The following is an 18,457-nucleotide window of genomic DNA, read 5'->3' as shown; positions in this document are numbered from 1 at the left end:
GTACCTATCTAAGGTGTTTAAAGAATATTGAAAATAAATAAAGGTATTGTAATCATATATAATATTATACGGCTCAACATATTATAAGTATTTAAAAAATGTTGTAAATTTAATTTTATATCCATTCAAGATTATTAGCGTTTTTATGAACAGATTTAACAATATTGATTTTGTTTTTTTGATGTAATTTTTCAAGTTTTTATGTCTTTTTTTTAAGTATTTTTTTAATATTTTCTATGAAGAGTTTTGTTTTATATGGAGATAAGTTGCACAATTAAATATATAAATACCATTTAAACTTGTAAGTGGGTAACATTTTTAAGTAATCTAATAAATTAAAAATACAAATTAAATTCAAACTAAAATTGTAATCATCTATATTATTGTCAACATTTGTTCAAAATTGTACATCTGTAAGCAATAGCGGATATTTTCGGTATAACACAAAAAGTACTTTGTCGAATTGTGTTGTGCTGTTCTATAGACTATAAGAAAACATAACAACATGTAATACGTCAGGCCATTGCACTTTATTTCCATTGTGTACCTATCATATGAAATAAACAATAAATTAGTTTAGCATATTACAATTAACAATTAACATAATATATTATACCAAAATAATATTTGATTATTATAAGCACGGGAAATTATTCGTATGAAAAAATTAAACATATAAATATAATATAAAGCTGTACAAATACAGGTTTGGGTGATCTTTGCTAACTAACTTACTTTCAAACGGCTATTTTTTATTATACGTTTTAATATTTTGACTAAACAATGAGCCTGTAGATGGTACGGTGAAGTAACACAATGTTGAATGTTGTCAGTTAGATGGAATAACTCTTTTTATAAATTATTGCAGAACTCTTTTCCTTGATTACTGATATCTACTTTCGGGCAGACATGGCGACAAATAATATTATTATACACAAATCTAGCAACTGATTGTGCTGTCTTATCTATCAATGCACTAGCCTCGCACCATTTGCTAGAATAATAAAGCAAATTTTTGTACTTATATCTACCCCCCTCCAGAAAAAAATTAAGATCTGAATCTGTCACTGCTACACTTATAGTATTGTAAAAAAATATAATATACTTACTATTGTGTCTGTTGTTCCGTGAGAAGTATATACATTTTGCATGAACTGATTCAATAAGTCGTATGCAAACCAGGATGGATAATAATATGTGTCATTTCTTCCTGACCCAGTCACCATACAAATTTTCACTTTGCGACGGCATCCTCTATAACTTTGTAACAAATAAGACAATATTTGTCTTACAATGTCAGCAGTTGTTCCGTTTTGTAGTAATATTTAATTTAAATACATCAATGTTTTTGTTCTTGATTTTTTTTTTTTAATTTTTGGGTCTTTTCACTTCAACTGTTAGGTCCAATATTATTTCTTCGGTCCATTCAAATTCCATGTTTACCTTAAACAATATAAAAATCAAATAGAAATATATTTGAATAGTATAGAGTAGCTATATTATGTATTATTTTAAATGTCAAAAGTAACAAGACAGTAGTTAATAGAAAAGATACCTATATTATATTATATTAAGTTATATAAATATTTTAATATTTAACAAATCATTTTAGTCCCTCGTAGAATTACAAGATAATAAAACTTAACATTTTTATTGTCAGGACAATACTGGTTTAGTTATAATAAATTTTTAACATCCTGTATACATGTTACAATATCAAGTAGTTATTTAATGCATGGTGGTACGTATGATATACCACCTGTTTTAAACGCTGAAACTGAATATGAACAAATTATATTACATGTACTACCTTCTTAACTATACATACAAATAATATAACCCAGTAATCACAATATTCATTGTTTTAAACATATAAATACAGAACATAAGGTTTGGGTGGGTATGTAATGTAATTGTATACTATTCAAATTCAATTTTGGTTTTGTCTAAAAAAAAATACCTAGATATATTAATTTATGGTAAGAACTAAAGAAAAGTTAATACCTAGGTAGGTCCTTGAATCATGAACTACCACTTAATAAAAACATAAGTCATATTATTATTCAGATTATATAAGTAGGTGCCTAATTGAAACAATACAATTATATGAGTGCTAAAGGTACGTTTTGTTTATTAAATTAGGTATTATTTAAATAAAAAGTTAAATACTTAGGTAAGATTCACTGTGGATTTACATATTTATGGGAAAAGAATAGCATTATTAAAAATCCTAACCTATTGTATGAAAAATGAAAATAATATTATAATTGTTATAAGTTATATTGTTATAAAATAATCAAAGAAAATCATAATCAACTCATCAATTTATAAGTAAGATATAAAGACGAGTGTATTATGCTCGAGTCTTTGACAGTTTTCATTGTAGGTAATCATTACCTAGGTATTTACGAATAAAAACAATAGTAGGTACTAATACAATCCCTACTATATTACAAATATATTTTGTACAATATTGTAGTTTTCAATATAGTACTTACCGTTTCAAAACGAAGTAATGTGTACAGTGCTAATTATTACGTACAAGCTGTCAAGCTATGGTACAAGGTACAACTCACTAAACTTTACTCACGACAACAAAAATTGTTTGATTTAGGTTGCTATCACTTATCAGTTATCACTAATAACACCAATCTCTAAGGCAAAACTATAAATAGACCAAGGTGTATTGATAATATTATATTGATTATCAATACACCTTGAAATAGACGAATACATTTTTATTTTATTGCTTACACTTTTACCACAGAATGATTTTACAGTACTCTCTACAGTTCGGATATTTTTGTCGTTAACGTTAGCAATAATCATGACTAAATAATTTATTTATTGAAATTATGTATTTAGTCATGACCATGATTTAACATATAATGTCTGAGAACTGAGGTTACACACAAAAATGTTTAATATTACCAACAAGTTAGATCTCCAGGATCTCCTAATAATATATTTAATTCGATATTTAGGTACAATTTACATGGTATACAAATCTAGTGAGTACCTCCACGTATATATATAATTATTATTACATGATACAATGAGTTAGATGATAATAATAGGTATACGAATTTATGGAATTCAGTTATTTATTTTCATTTATTATTACAACCGTATGTCGTATGTGGTACGACACTTAAAATTATATAAGTAATACTATATATTATATAATAAACGACGTATTATTTTATTTACCCAAACACATAGGTATATGTTACTTTTTTACAGTTGTACATCCTATTTTACAAGACGTACCTACTTACATCATCTACAAAATTATAGCCGTGTTACACTGTGATTTGGTCGCCGGCGGCCTCCGCGATTCATGAAGGTGGTTTTCACAATCATATAGTGGCGATAATGGCTAAAGAAATATTGTTGAACATCGTCGCATGTATCGTCACCCCAGAAAATCATACAGGTACCAATTTTCGTATTATTTCTTATCCGATATCATATTATAATAAATATTATTGTCTATAATCGAGATTTATCTCAGGACCAAACTATACTCCCTTACAAAGCTGTGATAATATACCTTCAGTTTGGTCATATGGTATACAAATTTGGGGCCGTGCCAAACCACCTAACATCCACCCTGCAATCCAAGCATTCCAAAATCTATCGCACCGTGTTATTATTGCAGGCGCGCCCCATTGTATTTAACTAACATATAACATTACACACAGATCTACAAATACAATGATGACTGTAATAATGACCTAGCCAAACTTTATTACAAACGTTTTCATTCCAAATAATTAATCTCCGACATTAACTTTTTGATAAAAAAAAAAATATATATAAAAAATATTGCCTCCCTTTCTAATTGTGATTATCCTCCTCGCCAGCTAAGACGCGATTTATTCAATTTTGTATAAAGTCTATGTTTATCACCGATGTTTTTATCAAATTGTTTAATTTTACGAAAAAAACCAGGAAACCAATTAGTGAATTAATCTTTAAAAACACTAGATAGCTATTCATACCAGAATTTATTTAATTATTTATACTATTAAAACAACGTGTATTGTTAATATTTCATTTTTTAATTTGTTATTGTATTACATTAACGGTGTTCAGCCACTGGTCTAGGAATTTAGAGAAAAGCCAGTGAATGAATGAATGTTCATTCATTGGATTTCATAAAAATGCCCTTTAACCAATGAATGAACATAATATGTTACCTACATATTATGTTCATTATTGAATTCTGTAATACATTTACATCCAGTAAATGAACAATAATTTTGTTTGAAAAAGTTTTCACCAAGTATTCTTGTTTTATTTTTTATTGTTTGTGTATCTTTTTTCATGCCATTATTGGTCGGAATTGACTCCGATCAAATTATCGATGAAGTGGCTTCTAAAAGCAAATTGTTAACAAAAATATTATTATATTGAAAACAATTTTAAATGATTAACCAAAGTTGATTTATATGATTTGAATAGTTCTTATAAGAACATTTATTTGTAAGTTAAGTTGTTACATAAATTATGTAAGGCGAGCAAATTTTTTTATTTGGGGGCCCCTTAAAATATTTCCCTGTAACAAAAAATCTACCTATCCACACCTGCTCCTATGATTATTTGAACATGTTTATACTCTAAGTAAGTATTATTATAGTGTTTTTTTATTATTTAAACTGCAAAACAACAGTAAATTGACCAAAATATTTGAGGCAAGTGGTGCTGTTATATCAATTTAGTATAGATATATGTATATGTGTATGTGTTACAAAAACTAGCTACCAATCTAATAATATAACTCAAACTACAACACAAGCTATCTCAACAGAGAATCACAAACGACAGTATCTACCTTATAGGTACAACTCGATAACCATAGACACACACAGGAGTTTTAGGGGCTCAGCCCCTCCTCCAAAATTTCAATAATTCCTCAAACATATCCTAAATTTTTTTAAGCTTAATAAATATTAAATAAGGGTTTTACCCCTCTCTAAAATGTCAAACGTTATTTGAGCCTATGTCGATAACACAACATATTAACATATCTTAACATAGTATTTAAAAACCTTAATACCTATACTTAAATGTATGAATCAATTCACTTGAAATAATGAAATATGAAATAAATTATAAGTACCTACCTATGTTTTATAATTAGTAATGAATAAAAGATTGCATACAATTTCTACTTGCAGTCTGCAGATACCAATTTATAATACATTATCAAACATAGAAATCTATACAGAGATAGGTAGGTGGCGTTTTCTAAGCCCGCCATGAGGAGCATCATTATTTGTAACACATATTGTGGTTGCATAAGGTCTTTTTGACCGTTCACTTAAATCTCATATTTTTATAACATTTTGCATACAAATGCATTTATTAATGATTTACAAAAATTATACTTTATTTATTCACTTATTCAAAACAATGTATTTCGTTTGAACCGGACAACCGGAGATTTCTACCGCTGCGGTTATAATTTTATGAAAAACCGGACAGCAACCGGATAGTGTGTTCCCAGCACACGGTATTTTTGACAGGTTACAGATTTTAAAAAGTGGGTTAGTGGATGTCGATCTGCTGTACAGTAGGTTACAAGTGGGTAACTGTAATGGATGGTGTTAAATTTGAATTCAATGATATAATATCATTGTATTAGCAAACCATTCTGAGCAAGAACGGTCAGTCAGCCTACTATGATGATATTAAGGTGACTAAAGTAGTTTATATATAACCTATTTACGTAGAACTTTGTTTAAATTTTCAATCCTTATCTATACAAGTTGAACATTTTATAAATTTTTAACTACAAAATAATTATTACATTTTAAATTTTATAAATTTTGTCAAAATTCAAACTTTAAATGCTTATAAAAAAAAATTGTGCCTATGTATTTTTAATATTTTTCAACTGCTATTGTAACAATATATCATGGGCCTTGCATTAAATTTTCACGCTCTTTTACCCAACAAATAAAATTTTATTGATATTTATAGAAAATAAAACTAAAAAAATTGACAATAAAAAAACAGCTCAAAAAGAGTCAAATTATTTTCAAAATTTTATCGTGTATATAAAATACTAATATAAACTTCAGTGAAATTTTCAAGTATCTACAGTCATTCGTTTTTTAATTACAATAAAGTAAGAAAATCGTTACATGAGAAATCGAGTGAATATCAAATGTTGTAAAAATATGAATAACGCTCATAAAAATTTAATTTGACTTTCTTGTAGACATTTTTTTTTTTGAAAAAGGTAGACAAACTTATAAGAAATCTTGTATTGCATTTTCAAATCTTAGATTTAAAAAGAAAATTGTTCATGATTTATAACTCACAATAATTTGCAAATTTTCGTCATTTTTACGTATTTTGTCAATATTTGAACTTTAGATGCGCTTATGAAAAAAAATTGTAATTATAGATTTTTAATTTTTTTCTTCTGCCATTGAAAAAATATACTAGGAGCCTTCTTTTAAATTGTCAAGCTTTTTTAATCAACAAATAAAATTATTTTGATATTTATAGAAAAAAAACTAAAAAAAATGGAAACTGAAAATGTCCCTAAACAGCTCAAAATAAGTCAAAATATTTGGAAAATGTTATGGTGTATAGAAAATTCTAATATAAACATTCAGTCAAAATGTCATGTACATACGTCATTTGTTTTAGAGTTGCACTCAAAACCAAAATCGATTTTCTCGAAAACAGATTTTGCGTAAAAATTCCCGTTTTTCATTAATTGTTTTTCACGCCGCTTTTTAAAATGACCGCAAACATTTTAGTTTTGACCCCTCAAAGTACCAACTAGATTCACTTTCCTATCAGAAAAGATACTGTTGAAGAAAATCCAAGCATTTTTACTGTCCTAAAAGGTGATGACAGACACAAAAATAAAAATAAAAACACACATCATTGTAAAATCAATACATTCATCGCTCCGCTCAGAATCTAAAATAGCTATAAATTCGACAAACAATAATCAAACTTTCTAAATACTTTTAAAAATAGCTTAATGTGCATACATGGTATAGGTATCGAATCGGACGAAATAAAGTAAATTAATCACAATGAGTAATGTATTAGGAGAATTAAACTCACGCTATTTTAGTCCGTGATGCGAAAATTTACTATTTTTTTTTCGATTAGCGCTGATTAAATCTGAGACCTGACTGTCGAGTCTACGCGAATCGTTGAATAAAATAGTGTTGCTAACTTAATTTTACCAAAATGTGAATTAGGTGGAATTACTGTTATAAAGCGACGACAATCAGTATAATATATACTTACGGAATATCTGTCTGGGTGGTACATTTGAAAATATTTGAGATTGCTCAAAACTCAAAACTACGATCAATAGGGATATCTTTTAAGAAACTATTTCTTTCTATTACAATGAAGTATACTTATATAGCTGCATGCCTGGCTAAAGAAGTTTTAAAAAATTTGTGAGTGGTCGTGAATTTGAAAGTGACAATCTCAGACAAAATTGTAGCGCTTACGAAAATGTAAAAAATATGTAGGTATTTATAGAATCAAAAAATATAAAACATAATTCAGAAAAAATGATCCTTTAATAGTTGTGTAAATTTATGTATACATATTTTAATAATATCTGTCTAAAAACTTTGGAAACTTTAATTTGCATAAAAAGTATGTTAAGCATAGGATAAAATATTTTGTTTGTCAATAAACCAACCTGTATAACAATTATTATTATTATTATAACCTATAAGCTTAAGCTTTTGGAGTCAATCATTTACGTTTATCTTCGTGAATAAACCTAAGTCTTAATTGTTTTCAAATGCATTAAATTCGAATTCAAATAGGTACTGCGTATAATCTCGATAGCTTTAAAAAATATGAGTCGATATTTCTGATATTATATATCATATAAAAATTATTTACTTAATTGATAAATTATATTCCGGTAGTGAAATAGTATATATTAAGGCAACGCGTAGTCCATTTTGTACCAACAACATACCTAATTGTGCATGTTCTTTTTCCTTAAATGTGGAACATACTACAAACGTAAACATATACACTGAAGCAGTTATAGAGCGTAGTGTAAAAAAATTAACGTTATTATTTTAAAATAAAAATTCTTATTCTAATTTATTCGTAAGCGATAAGAAATTCCATACAATTAGTACTATTTTAATAATTTTATTTTTTATGTAAATAAAATGTTGTGTTTTTCTACATCTGCAGCGTTTAATTATTTCTAACCGATGCGACCCCCAGGTTGAGAAACGCTGCATTACAGTGACCCACTTATAACCGATACTGAACAGCAGTGACATTCATTTACTCGCTTTTTTATAATTCGATTTATATTTTTATCCCGTCGTTATTGGAGTCATCGAGATTCCACTGTAATTTTACTACCTTGGTATAATATGTCCAAATAATTTATAACGGAAAATTCCCGTACCTATAGTATATTATTTGTGCCTGTAATATAGTGTGTAGTTTTTTCAGTTTTGGTAAATTATAATTCGTGAAACACGACAATAAACGTACCTATGTGGATACGAATATGAATGCGACATAATATAATATTATATTTATAGGGTTATTAGGGACCGGATGTTGATGACTTTTATATCTATTTTTTGGAACATCATAATTCATAGAGTAGAGACATATATACGATATAGACGATGCTTTTTAAGCTTAAAATGTGTTTCAAAAACTTACGTATCTTTTTTTCTTTTTTTTTTGTGGCATCGACGATGCTGCCGGAACTGCTTAAGCATTAGGTACATATCTACAGCGCTACCTTCGTTTATTAATTTTTAAATAATATATTTTTTTTCTTTCACTGTCTCATTTTATATTCATTATTACTTATTTCCTTATTGTATAGATCGTAAATTTTCACTAAATTTTTAAAAAAGTAATAATAATACATTGCACTTTTCACATAGGACATTAATATATAACATTTACAATAATTATAACTTACAAATTTATATAATTAATTTATGATTATGTTTTTTGTGAATTTTTTTCTTTTTTCGTCGCATTGATATTTTCAGATGCAATTTTTTTCGCAAAAAATTAATTCAACATGCCTACTGTATTACTGATGTAGTGATGTCTAATAGTAAAATAAATTACTTTAATAACAAAAATATTCTAACCCATAAGTATACTTTGTAATATTTTAGGCTTACAGTAGACCGTCTTCGTTCAGAATCGTTTTTCGTGCACAATGATTTCATATCATTGAATTCAAATTTAACCTATACGTTACAGCAACTCCTTTAGAAACCTATAGGTACTGTACAGCAGATTGGTACCAAATTATTAAGTTTAAAATCAATAAATAGGTAATTTTTATTTTTATTAGTTATCGCAGTTTTATGAGCGTTATATAAGTATTTAAATAATTATAACGTATTACATTTTTAGTGAATTGTTCGTGTTCTCTTATGTCATTAATGCATTTTTTTAGGATATTTTTATAGGTTTTTAGGATATCTACATCCGAGCCATAATTATTATAATATAAAATAATAATATACCCAAAAAAATATGATTATATTATACAATATGGATGTGAAATTATAAATTATAATAATATATTATAATTTAAAATAAAAATAATAAACATTTGTATACATTTATTTGGTTGGACTCGCGCCTCGCGGACAATATTATTTATTTATTTGTTTATTGATTGTACGTGGAGTCATTTGAAGGATTTATTTCTTGTCTTTTAATAAAAAAAATTCAATTGATTTTGTTAATGCGTGTATTTTGCGTATAATATAAAATAATCCATAAACTTATTTACGCCCGTATAGTATTGATTAATTGCAGGGTACTTTAAATTTTAAAACGACGTTTGGTCCCAACTCTTAAGTCGTTGACGTATTTTGGAAAAAGTAATAAGTAGCTATACTCGAGTATTTGATCTATGACAATACGGCGGCACTAAAGAAGTCTGTATACGGGGCTCGATTCGAGTGCCTCTAAATTTTCGTCTTTCGTCGAGAAATTCCGTAGACGGGATGTAGGCACTTACGAGTTACAACGCATATGATAATAATATATTAACTTGAGAGCGGGACGCGGAGACGGGAGAAAGTGGTTGGTACTTACAATCCTTCTGCCATTAAATCGTAAAATGTTAATCTTATGTGTATCGCATGACTCGAATGCATATTATTATTATTATTATTATATTATTATTGTGGAATCGAGTCACGAATCACGATTACATCTTCCTTCGGCTTCCGCGCACAACGAGATTGCATCATAATATTTGCCATTGATTTTTTTATTTTTAGTTTAGACAAAGTCAAAGGGTTTTGATTTAATGCGTGACTGACTGTATAATGGTTGAACGACGTAGGATTTTATATTTTTGACGATATCGTAGTCTAACGGAACTTTTATGTAGGTACAATGTACTTGGTACCTACATAAATAAAATAAATACCTATTCAAGCAACTTGTAACAGAATAAAACCTGAAGAAAAAAAAACGATGCTACTTAAACGTATGACAAAAATTGATAAAATTATATGATCAGTAAATAATTTAAGAAATATACTCATGTCAGCAAATTCCCAAAAAGAAATATTTTGAAAAAAGTTATTACGTTCCTATTCATTTAATCAAAAAAATATTGATATTCAAAAAAATTCTAAAAAATAAACTACTTGACTTAGATAAATGTTTTTACTATCAAAATAATATTGTTCTTATAATCGGATTCACAAATTGGCTATTTTTAATATATCCAACAAAATTTAAATCAAATTTTAAATTTTTTATTTTCAGTGTTAAATAAAAATAATTTTTTGTATAATATAATATGTTTAGCGCAAGTGACTATAAATTATATATATATATATATAAAAAAAATAGAACAAAGGTTATTCCAAAAGTCAGTTCTGCCTGTTACACCCATAATACCTATAGGTCTTATATTAGATATATTATAAAATACATAATATCGAAATAGGTAATAGCTGTTCGTCTGTGATGAACTTAGGACATATTGATGCCTTAAAAACCCCAATTTATGGCACAAATAATGCCCTAAAATTGTTTGTACGTTAATAACGCTCATAAAACTGTTAAAGATAAGTCAAAAATTATTTATCGATCTTAAAATCAAAAATTATTTCAATTTATAATCATAATATACATACGCAGTGGCGTATTTACGGGGTGGGGGGGGGATATGGGGGATAGATCCCCCCTTGACCTTTTTTTTTTTTGTAAAGTTAAGTTTACTTATTTTCTGTATTTCTCAATATGATACTACTTTTAAGTTTTAAGTAGGTATATCTGTTTTCTAAATGTTCTAGCCGTTCTAGCAGTATTTATCTTTATCTTTATCTAGATAAATATGAGTTAAGTTATCTTTTGTATCTATCTAGATACATTTGAGTTGCATTATATTTATCTATATAAAAAAGTACTTATCTAATCCGAACACTGAGTTAAGACCCAGATAATGTTCTTACCTAAAAGTTTTATAATAGATCATTTCACTCTAGTATCAAAACCAACAGCACACTATTGAGAATAGTGAACGACAATTTGCTATGTCGTACTTGTGTAAGACGGAGACAACACATACGGGTGTAGCGTCCTCTTAATGTGTTGTCTTTATTTGCATGTCACCGGTCAATACAATAATCATGCCAGACAAGGTTATCGATGAGCTGAGCATCCAAAAAAATAGAAAACGGGATTTTGTATTATAACTATTTTTTTTGTTTATCGTATTAAACACGGGATTGTCGTTAGTATGAATTTATAACAAATGCTATTAGGTACTATACAATTTGTGTTAATTCTTATTTCACCTAATCTCAACAAGTTAGGAGATTTTAAAAATGTATATCATATTCGTATTTATTGAGTGTACCTATTATTATATTATATTTCATCCACCCCCCCCCCCTCTATCAAAATTCCTAAATACACCACTGTACATACGTTTAAAGTTGTGATTTATATTTATTTGTGAAAAATGCAAAATTAAATTAAATTAGACCTGCGTGTTATTGAAACACATTTTAAGCTAGAAAAGCATCGTCTGTATTCTATGTCCTATGATGTTATAAAAACAAGTTGGGAAAAGCTCAACTCTGCGAGCGTGCTATACCTATACCCGTTTTCTAAACGTATTTATTATAGGTATTTAACTATAGTTATACGTATATACTTATAAATTAGAAATAATTTGGTAACCTGAATGCTATGTAGGTATAGAATTCTATATAAATTAAATATCTTAATTTGTAAATAAAGTATCTACATTTTTTTGGTTCCGATTTTTTAATATTGCAGACTAGCATGAGTGGTTAATGGATCTATATTAAAAACTCATAATTTGATACCTATTTCAAATTAATAATTTATATTATTATCATTTATTTAATTCTAAATCCTATAAATATCAACAATCGTAACTATATGTACCTACTGGCAATACTAACGGACGGACGGATACAACGGTAAAGTGTTCCAAGCCTATATGTTTAAAAACCTAAAAAAAAGTGTAGCATACTATGTTAGGTACTAACTAGAAAATTGTCCTCTGCAACTTGCAAGGAAAATTGAGGAATCATGGATTGCTGATTTGCATTTCTACATGGTGATAAGCAAAGCATTACACGAAATCGGTCGGGAAAAAAAAGTTGTGTCCAGCCCAGAAACAAATCTATGTTAAAAAGATGCCGAGTCATCAACATCCACGGACCCTATATAGACATATAGTGATAAGTTATTAAGTTATCACTGAAACCAAAATAATAGTAATAAATGTAATACGACGTTGCGTCAATGAACTATGCTGCAGTTAGTATAATAATAATGTGTACATTTTACTCGTAAAACTTTAAATTTTTAATCTGATGATTTTTTTGTTCACTCATTGATGATGGGCAGGAGTGGCGCAGTGGATCACGCAGTTGATTACGACTCCACCAGTCATCGGTTCGAATCATAGCAAGTGCAAAAAATGGTGATTTAGCAGTCACATTCCGTGCGGTCGTCGATGCGTCATCGATTCCAACTAGTCCCACTCCACTGGGAGTGAAGACCGCACATGTCTCCTTCTTGAGAACGGGGCTAGTATCATGCATATAGTGATATACATAGAGAGCAGATCACATGATCTCCCTACTACCCACTTGTGATAAACATTGTCAAAGACCTTGAGGTCGTTACAATGAACAAATATAGAAAAAAAAAAAAAAAAAAACTCAATTGAGGATATTATTTAAACTTTACGACAAAACTACGAATAAAAAAGTTTTCGATTTTCAGCTCGACGGGATTAGCACGATTTCTTTATTTCGTTTAATACACCGATTCGTCGTATTTCGTGATCATTACTTGATCAATTATACAGTAAGTTCGTAAAAGTTTGCATTTTATTTAACGAATATCAAACATTATTTCTCGGTATACAAACACTCAGTTATAAACGCTACAACGCGAAGGTACGCTGAGTGAACAATTTTAGCAATAATATTATCTAAAATTATTTGGTAAACATCACTGCTGTACGAAAATGTATCTAAGCATTTTGTATTATTGTACTGCAGTCGATATATATATAATATAATATAATATAATGTTATTCGCCTTGCCGTTTGGAGATATATTAATATTCTGTTAATTTAATTATTATTTCTCAGTGAATATCGTCGTATAATTGATATAAAATATGCGCTCTGAACGCGTAGGTATGGTTATAATAATGTCCACATTCCGTTAACGATGATTTCAAGAGGTAAGTCGTATTTTATATTAATATATATATTATATTGGTAGGTACCTGCAAAGTACACAACTACCTACATCACTGACATTGCCCAGATTTTAACGGCAGGTTAGCAAGTACCTATAATATAGGAGTATATATTATATACTCAATGGCATACGATATTATTAAATAATAATATAACCGACTATATCTAACGACTTACTTAACCCTAACGGTCCGACCTGACTAATGGTACACACACACATATTCATGCACCGAGGGTAAAGGTGTAACGACACGGACTACGATTTATTTATCCGACATAGTTGTTGTCGACGTGATTGGAGGAGAACCCGTTGTAAAATGCATTCGTCTGCCTGTTTATTACATGCACGTAATATTATTGTATAATGCATAAGCGCTACGCTGGTGAGGAGGGAGGGGCACTGGTAGGGCCTAGCCCCCCCCTCCCCGAGAAATATTATTTATGTCCAGACTGGTCTATAATATCAGTTGAAAATGAATAAACAATAATAATGCACATTGCACGCAGTAAAATGCTGTGCGTGACACGTAAGTCCCTACCTATACCTACATATTCAATGATATTATATTAGACACCATCGCTCCTCAAATATGCACCTAAACAGGGCCGGACTGTGCAGGCGGGATACCGGGAGTTTCCTGACTGGCCGCTTGTTTGAATTGGGCCGCGGCTTGTACTCGTAGGGACGTTTTTTTAAGGGTTAAGGCTCATCCTGTCGACAAACATACGCATTTTCTGATACGATTGTATTAGAAAACTATATAGAATTAAGAAATAATAATAGATATGAAAAAATGCGTAAATTGTCAAAAATAGATGCTTGTCTGTTGTGTCATATTATTGTCTTCGTTAATCGATAATCCCTACCTTATCGTACCGCACGTCTACACCGCCTAAAATGTGCGAAATTATCATCACACAAACTACCATCTATTCCGGTGCCACCGTAGTGGCTGAATTAAGGTATAATAATGTGCTCGGTGGACGGTGACCGTTAATAGTTATCGTTTGACGTTTAAGTATAACAAGAGCTAACTTGATATCCAAACTACAACACTTTTCTTCAAAATGGGACTGCTTAAAATTAAAACTTGACGAAGAGTACTAATTTGATAATTTTATTGAACGAAGAACAGCAGTTAGAAGTTAGAACTAAAATAAAGCACTAACAATTCCAATTTGGAAATTTAAAAAAAAAATCGACAATATTACGCAATAAAATTAAAGCGTGTCGAAATTGTATTTTGTATTGCTATACAGTACTATTAAAATATAATCTGTACAGCAAAGCTTACAAGACACTATTTTTTGCATACAAATTCATTCTATCACTGTCATCAACACAAGTAGTTTGTGAAAGAATGTTTTCGAAATTGAAATATATTCTCAATAGAATAAGAAATTCATTGAGTCAAGATTATATTTTAGAATAATTTATGCTTATGTCAGCTGAATCTGATATTTTGATGGCGTTGGATAATGAAGTCATAATCGACACAATTTCGTAAAAAAACTTAATCTTTAGTAAATTGCTTAATATGTATTAATGCGTATTCTGGAGTCTAAACATATGTATTTTAAATACAAATTATAACATTTCTTTGTACTAATCAATTTTAAATTTTTTTTTAATTTTTAATAATAATATTAAGACGTGTTAAAATTCTCAAAATATGGGACATTTTTGACCCAGTCCGGGCGTCCGGCCCTGCACCTAAATAGTAAATTAAATTCAAGAGACATAACAATAGGAATTTTTTTCTTATAAATGTCTACTTGTTTCTATTTATATTTTGTTGTCAAGTTTTATAATGACACACAGACACACACAGTAATTTTTGTATCGAAGGTAAAGATAACGAAAATATGGACTATGGTTTACTTATCCTACATAGTTTTCGACATGATTACAGAAGAAGCCTGTGTAAAATGCATTCATCTGCCTGTTTATTACGTGCACGTAGGTAATATTATTGTATAATGCATAAATCCAACACTTGCGACGGCCGGCGGGGGACACTGGTGGGGCCTAGCCCCATTATAGTCGCAATGTTACGACATTGTTGAAGTAGGTACTTATCGTTTTTGCTTTTGTTCTACGGGAAGTGCTAAATATATATAATTTGATTTCTTTGATTTCAGAACAATTAACGACGTACCAAACTATAGACAAGTATAATATTATCGTGTCACCACAAATGTACATATTGGATTAATTAAAACCATCGTCTTCCTTTGATCATCTTTAGTTGTAGGCAGCATGAAATGCAATTTGCTCTCAGTTGTTTTTAAACGCGTAGGGGCCTCCTATACCTAAAATCTCATTTCTACATCATATTTCTACACGCATAATTTTATAATTAAAATATTCACGTTTTATATATCAATTATTGTTTTTTACACGTTTCATGGATTTAAGCTCTATACTACCTACTAACAATTAAAAAATAATAATTTTTAATATTATGTTACGTGCTTATACATAGGTAATATGTTATACGCGTGCTGTAGGTAGACGCTCAAGACTATAGTATTATATTAATGATCATTAATTACATCGCTCATATCTAAAAACACCTTTGAACATTTAATTATTATTTCTGTTTCTCAATTTTATATAATTTATAAGGCACAGGACCTAAGAAAAGCCTGCATAATATTAATGTTATTATTTTACCGACTACGTCTGGTTCGGCTGGAAGGATAATAATATTATATTCGATTGGTGGTTAACAAACATAACGCACTATAATAAGTATATACAAGTATGCAATTGTTCATGCACTGTATATCAGTGGCGTAATTATCATGGGGGGATTTGTGTGTCTTACCCCCCCCCCCAAGTTCAAATATTGACAAGATTTATCAAATTTAAAATTGAATAATTATTTTGTAGTTAAAAATTTATAAAATTTTCAACTTTTAGATATAAAAGTTGAACATTTAAAACAAGATTCCACGTAAGTAATTAATTCTGTTACCAAAAAATCTAAAAATACATAAGCACAATTTACTTTTATAGTAATTTTAAGTTCAAATTTGGACGAAATTACACGAAAAAAATCTAGAGTAATTATTTTAGTTATTTTGTTGTGATTGACTTTTAAAGTATACTATTATATATTTATGATAGTATCACGGTTTTTTGTTGATGTATAATGCGTTATAAGTACCTAATTGATATTGTGATATGACTAATTTGGAATTTATTATAGGTCAATTTTTTGTTTGATACCTTAGATAAGTATATAATATGTCTTATACCTAGATTGACTACCATCGCCACTCAGAATCGTTTTTCTTATACAATGATATTTTATCATTGAATTCAAAATTAATACCATCCATTATACAGTGACCCCCTTGTAACCTACTGTACAGCATAGCGACATCCACTTGCCCACCTTTTTTAAATATACTTATATAATTGGTAAACTGGTTACTATAGTAACTTTTTTTTCCGGTTTAATCGAGAGCCGGAGAAGGAACTGTTGCTCACATTGCTTCTCCTAAGTTACTATAGTAACTATATATATGCTTGTCCAAAAATTGTTTTTTTACATCCAAGAACACTTCAAAAATGTAAAAATTAAGTTGATAAAAATTGTAAAAATATTTACTACGATAGTAGTTTTTAGATTAACGAGAGTCTTACGTTAAATGGATCACTCAGTATTAAAGGTACCTATATGGCTATATATATATATATATATATATATATTATAGTTTTCTGCCGATTTATATTTCATATACTGCAGAGTGCAGAGATTTAGTACAATATTAAAAGTATCGTTAGCTAGCCACTGTGTAAGTGTAATTCCATCCGTTGAGAGTATATTATATTATAGCCCACACAGGTTTTTCGAAACTTCTCGAAATGGTTCACCCATAATATACAGAGTGTAATAGAAAGACCTGAAAAATAAATAAATTCTATTTTAATCAATATTTTAAGCATTTTACTTTCAAAAATTATTTATAGACCTATAACATTTTTTTTAAACACTCAAATAAAGATATTTTGATTTTATCAAATGTTTTTTAGAAAAATTCAAAATTGCTAATTTTTAAACAAATGTTGATGTTATAAACGCGTGTATTCAAGTCAAGTTGTTTATATTTAACACTTTTTTAAAATATGAATAACTTTTTTTTGGAGTAAACTAATTTGAAACGATGCATACATTTTTCTAAAATATTCTTCTTAGGAATTTCCTGACATCGGTATATATTTTTTAAATGATTTACTATCCATACAATTTACATGGTAAATTTTTGTCATATGCGTTTAACTACAGTGCCTACTTTTTTATTTGTCAGGTCTTCCTGTTTCACCCTGTACATAGTTTTTTGCCAATTAATATTTCATCTTATAGAGATTTAATAAAATATTAAAAGTGTCGTTAAAGCTAGCCGCCGTCTAAGTGTAATTCCATCCGTCGAGAGTATAATATTATGTAATAACGCAGTTGGTTCGAATTTCGAAACGTCTCGCACGCGATGATCGACATCGCAGATGTGTGTTAGATACGTGCTGCAGGGTGATACGAGGCTTTTATATTTCATGTGCTATTTCAGTGCCAATTTTACAGGATAATCTGCAGATCGTGCTCGACCCTTCGCCCGGTAAAAAGTCGATAATAATTTATTAAAATTCTGAAATTCAGTATATT

General features: G+C 28.9%; 1 protein-coding gene and 1 long non-coding RNA gene across 2 annotated transcripts in view; one reads left to right on the top strand and one right to left on the bottom strand.

The window, feature by feature from the left end:
• Positions 1 to 1,369: 1,369 nt before the first annotated feature.
• Positions 1,370 to 2,577, bottom strand: LOC107884456. The gene is made up of 2 exons (XR_001679934.1): positions 2,499 to 2,577; positions 1,370 to 1,443 (listed from the first exon to the last, which is right to left on the bottom strand). It is a non-coding gene; the product is annotated as an uncharacterized LOC107884456 (long non-coding RNA).
• Positions 2,578 to 3,375: 798 nt separating this feature from the next.
• Positions 3,376 to 18,457, top strand: part of LOC103310225 (kelch-like protein 3) — a 32,556-nt gene continuing 17,474 nt past the window's right edge. The window contains exon 1 of the mRNA XM_029486431.1: positions 3,376 to 3,436. Within this exon, the coding sequence (XP_029342291.1) occupies positions 3,376 to 3,436 (61 nt within the window). The remainder of the gene's footprint in view (positions 3,437 to 18,457) is intronic.

Source organism: Acyrthosiphon pisum, chromosome A1 (assembly GCF_005508785.2).
Source record: "Acyrthosiphon pisum isolate AL4f chromosome A1, pea_aphid_22Mar2018_4r6ur, whole genome shotgun sequence".
Taxonomy (NCBI): domain Eukaryota; kingdom Metazoa; phylum Arthropoda; class Insecta; order Hemiptera; family Aphididae; genus Acyrthosiphon; species Acyrthosiphon pisum.
This window is presented reverse-complemented; position numbering and strand designations above follow the sequence as displayed.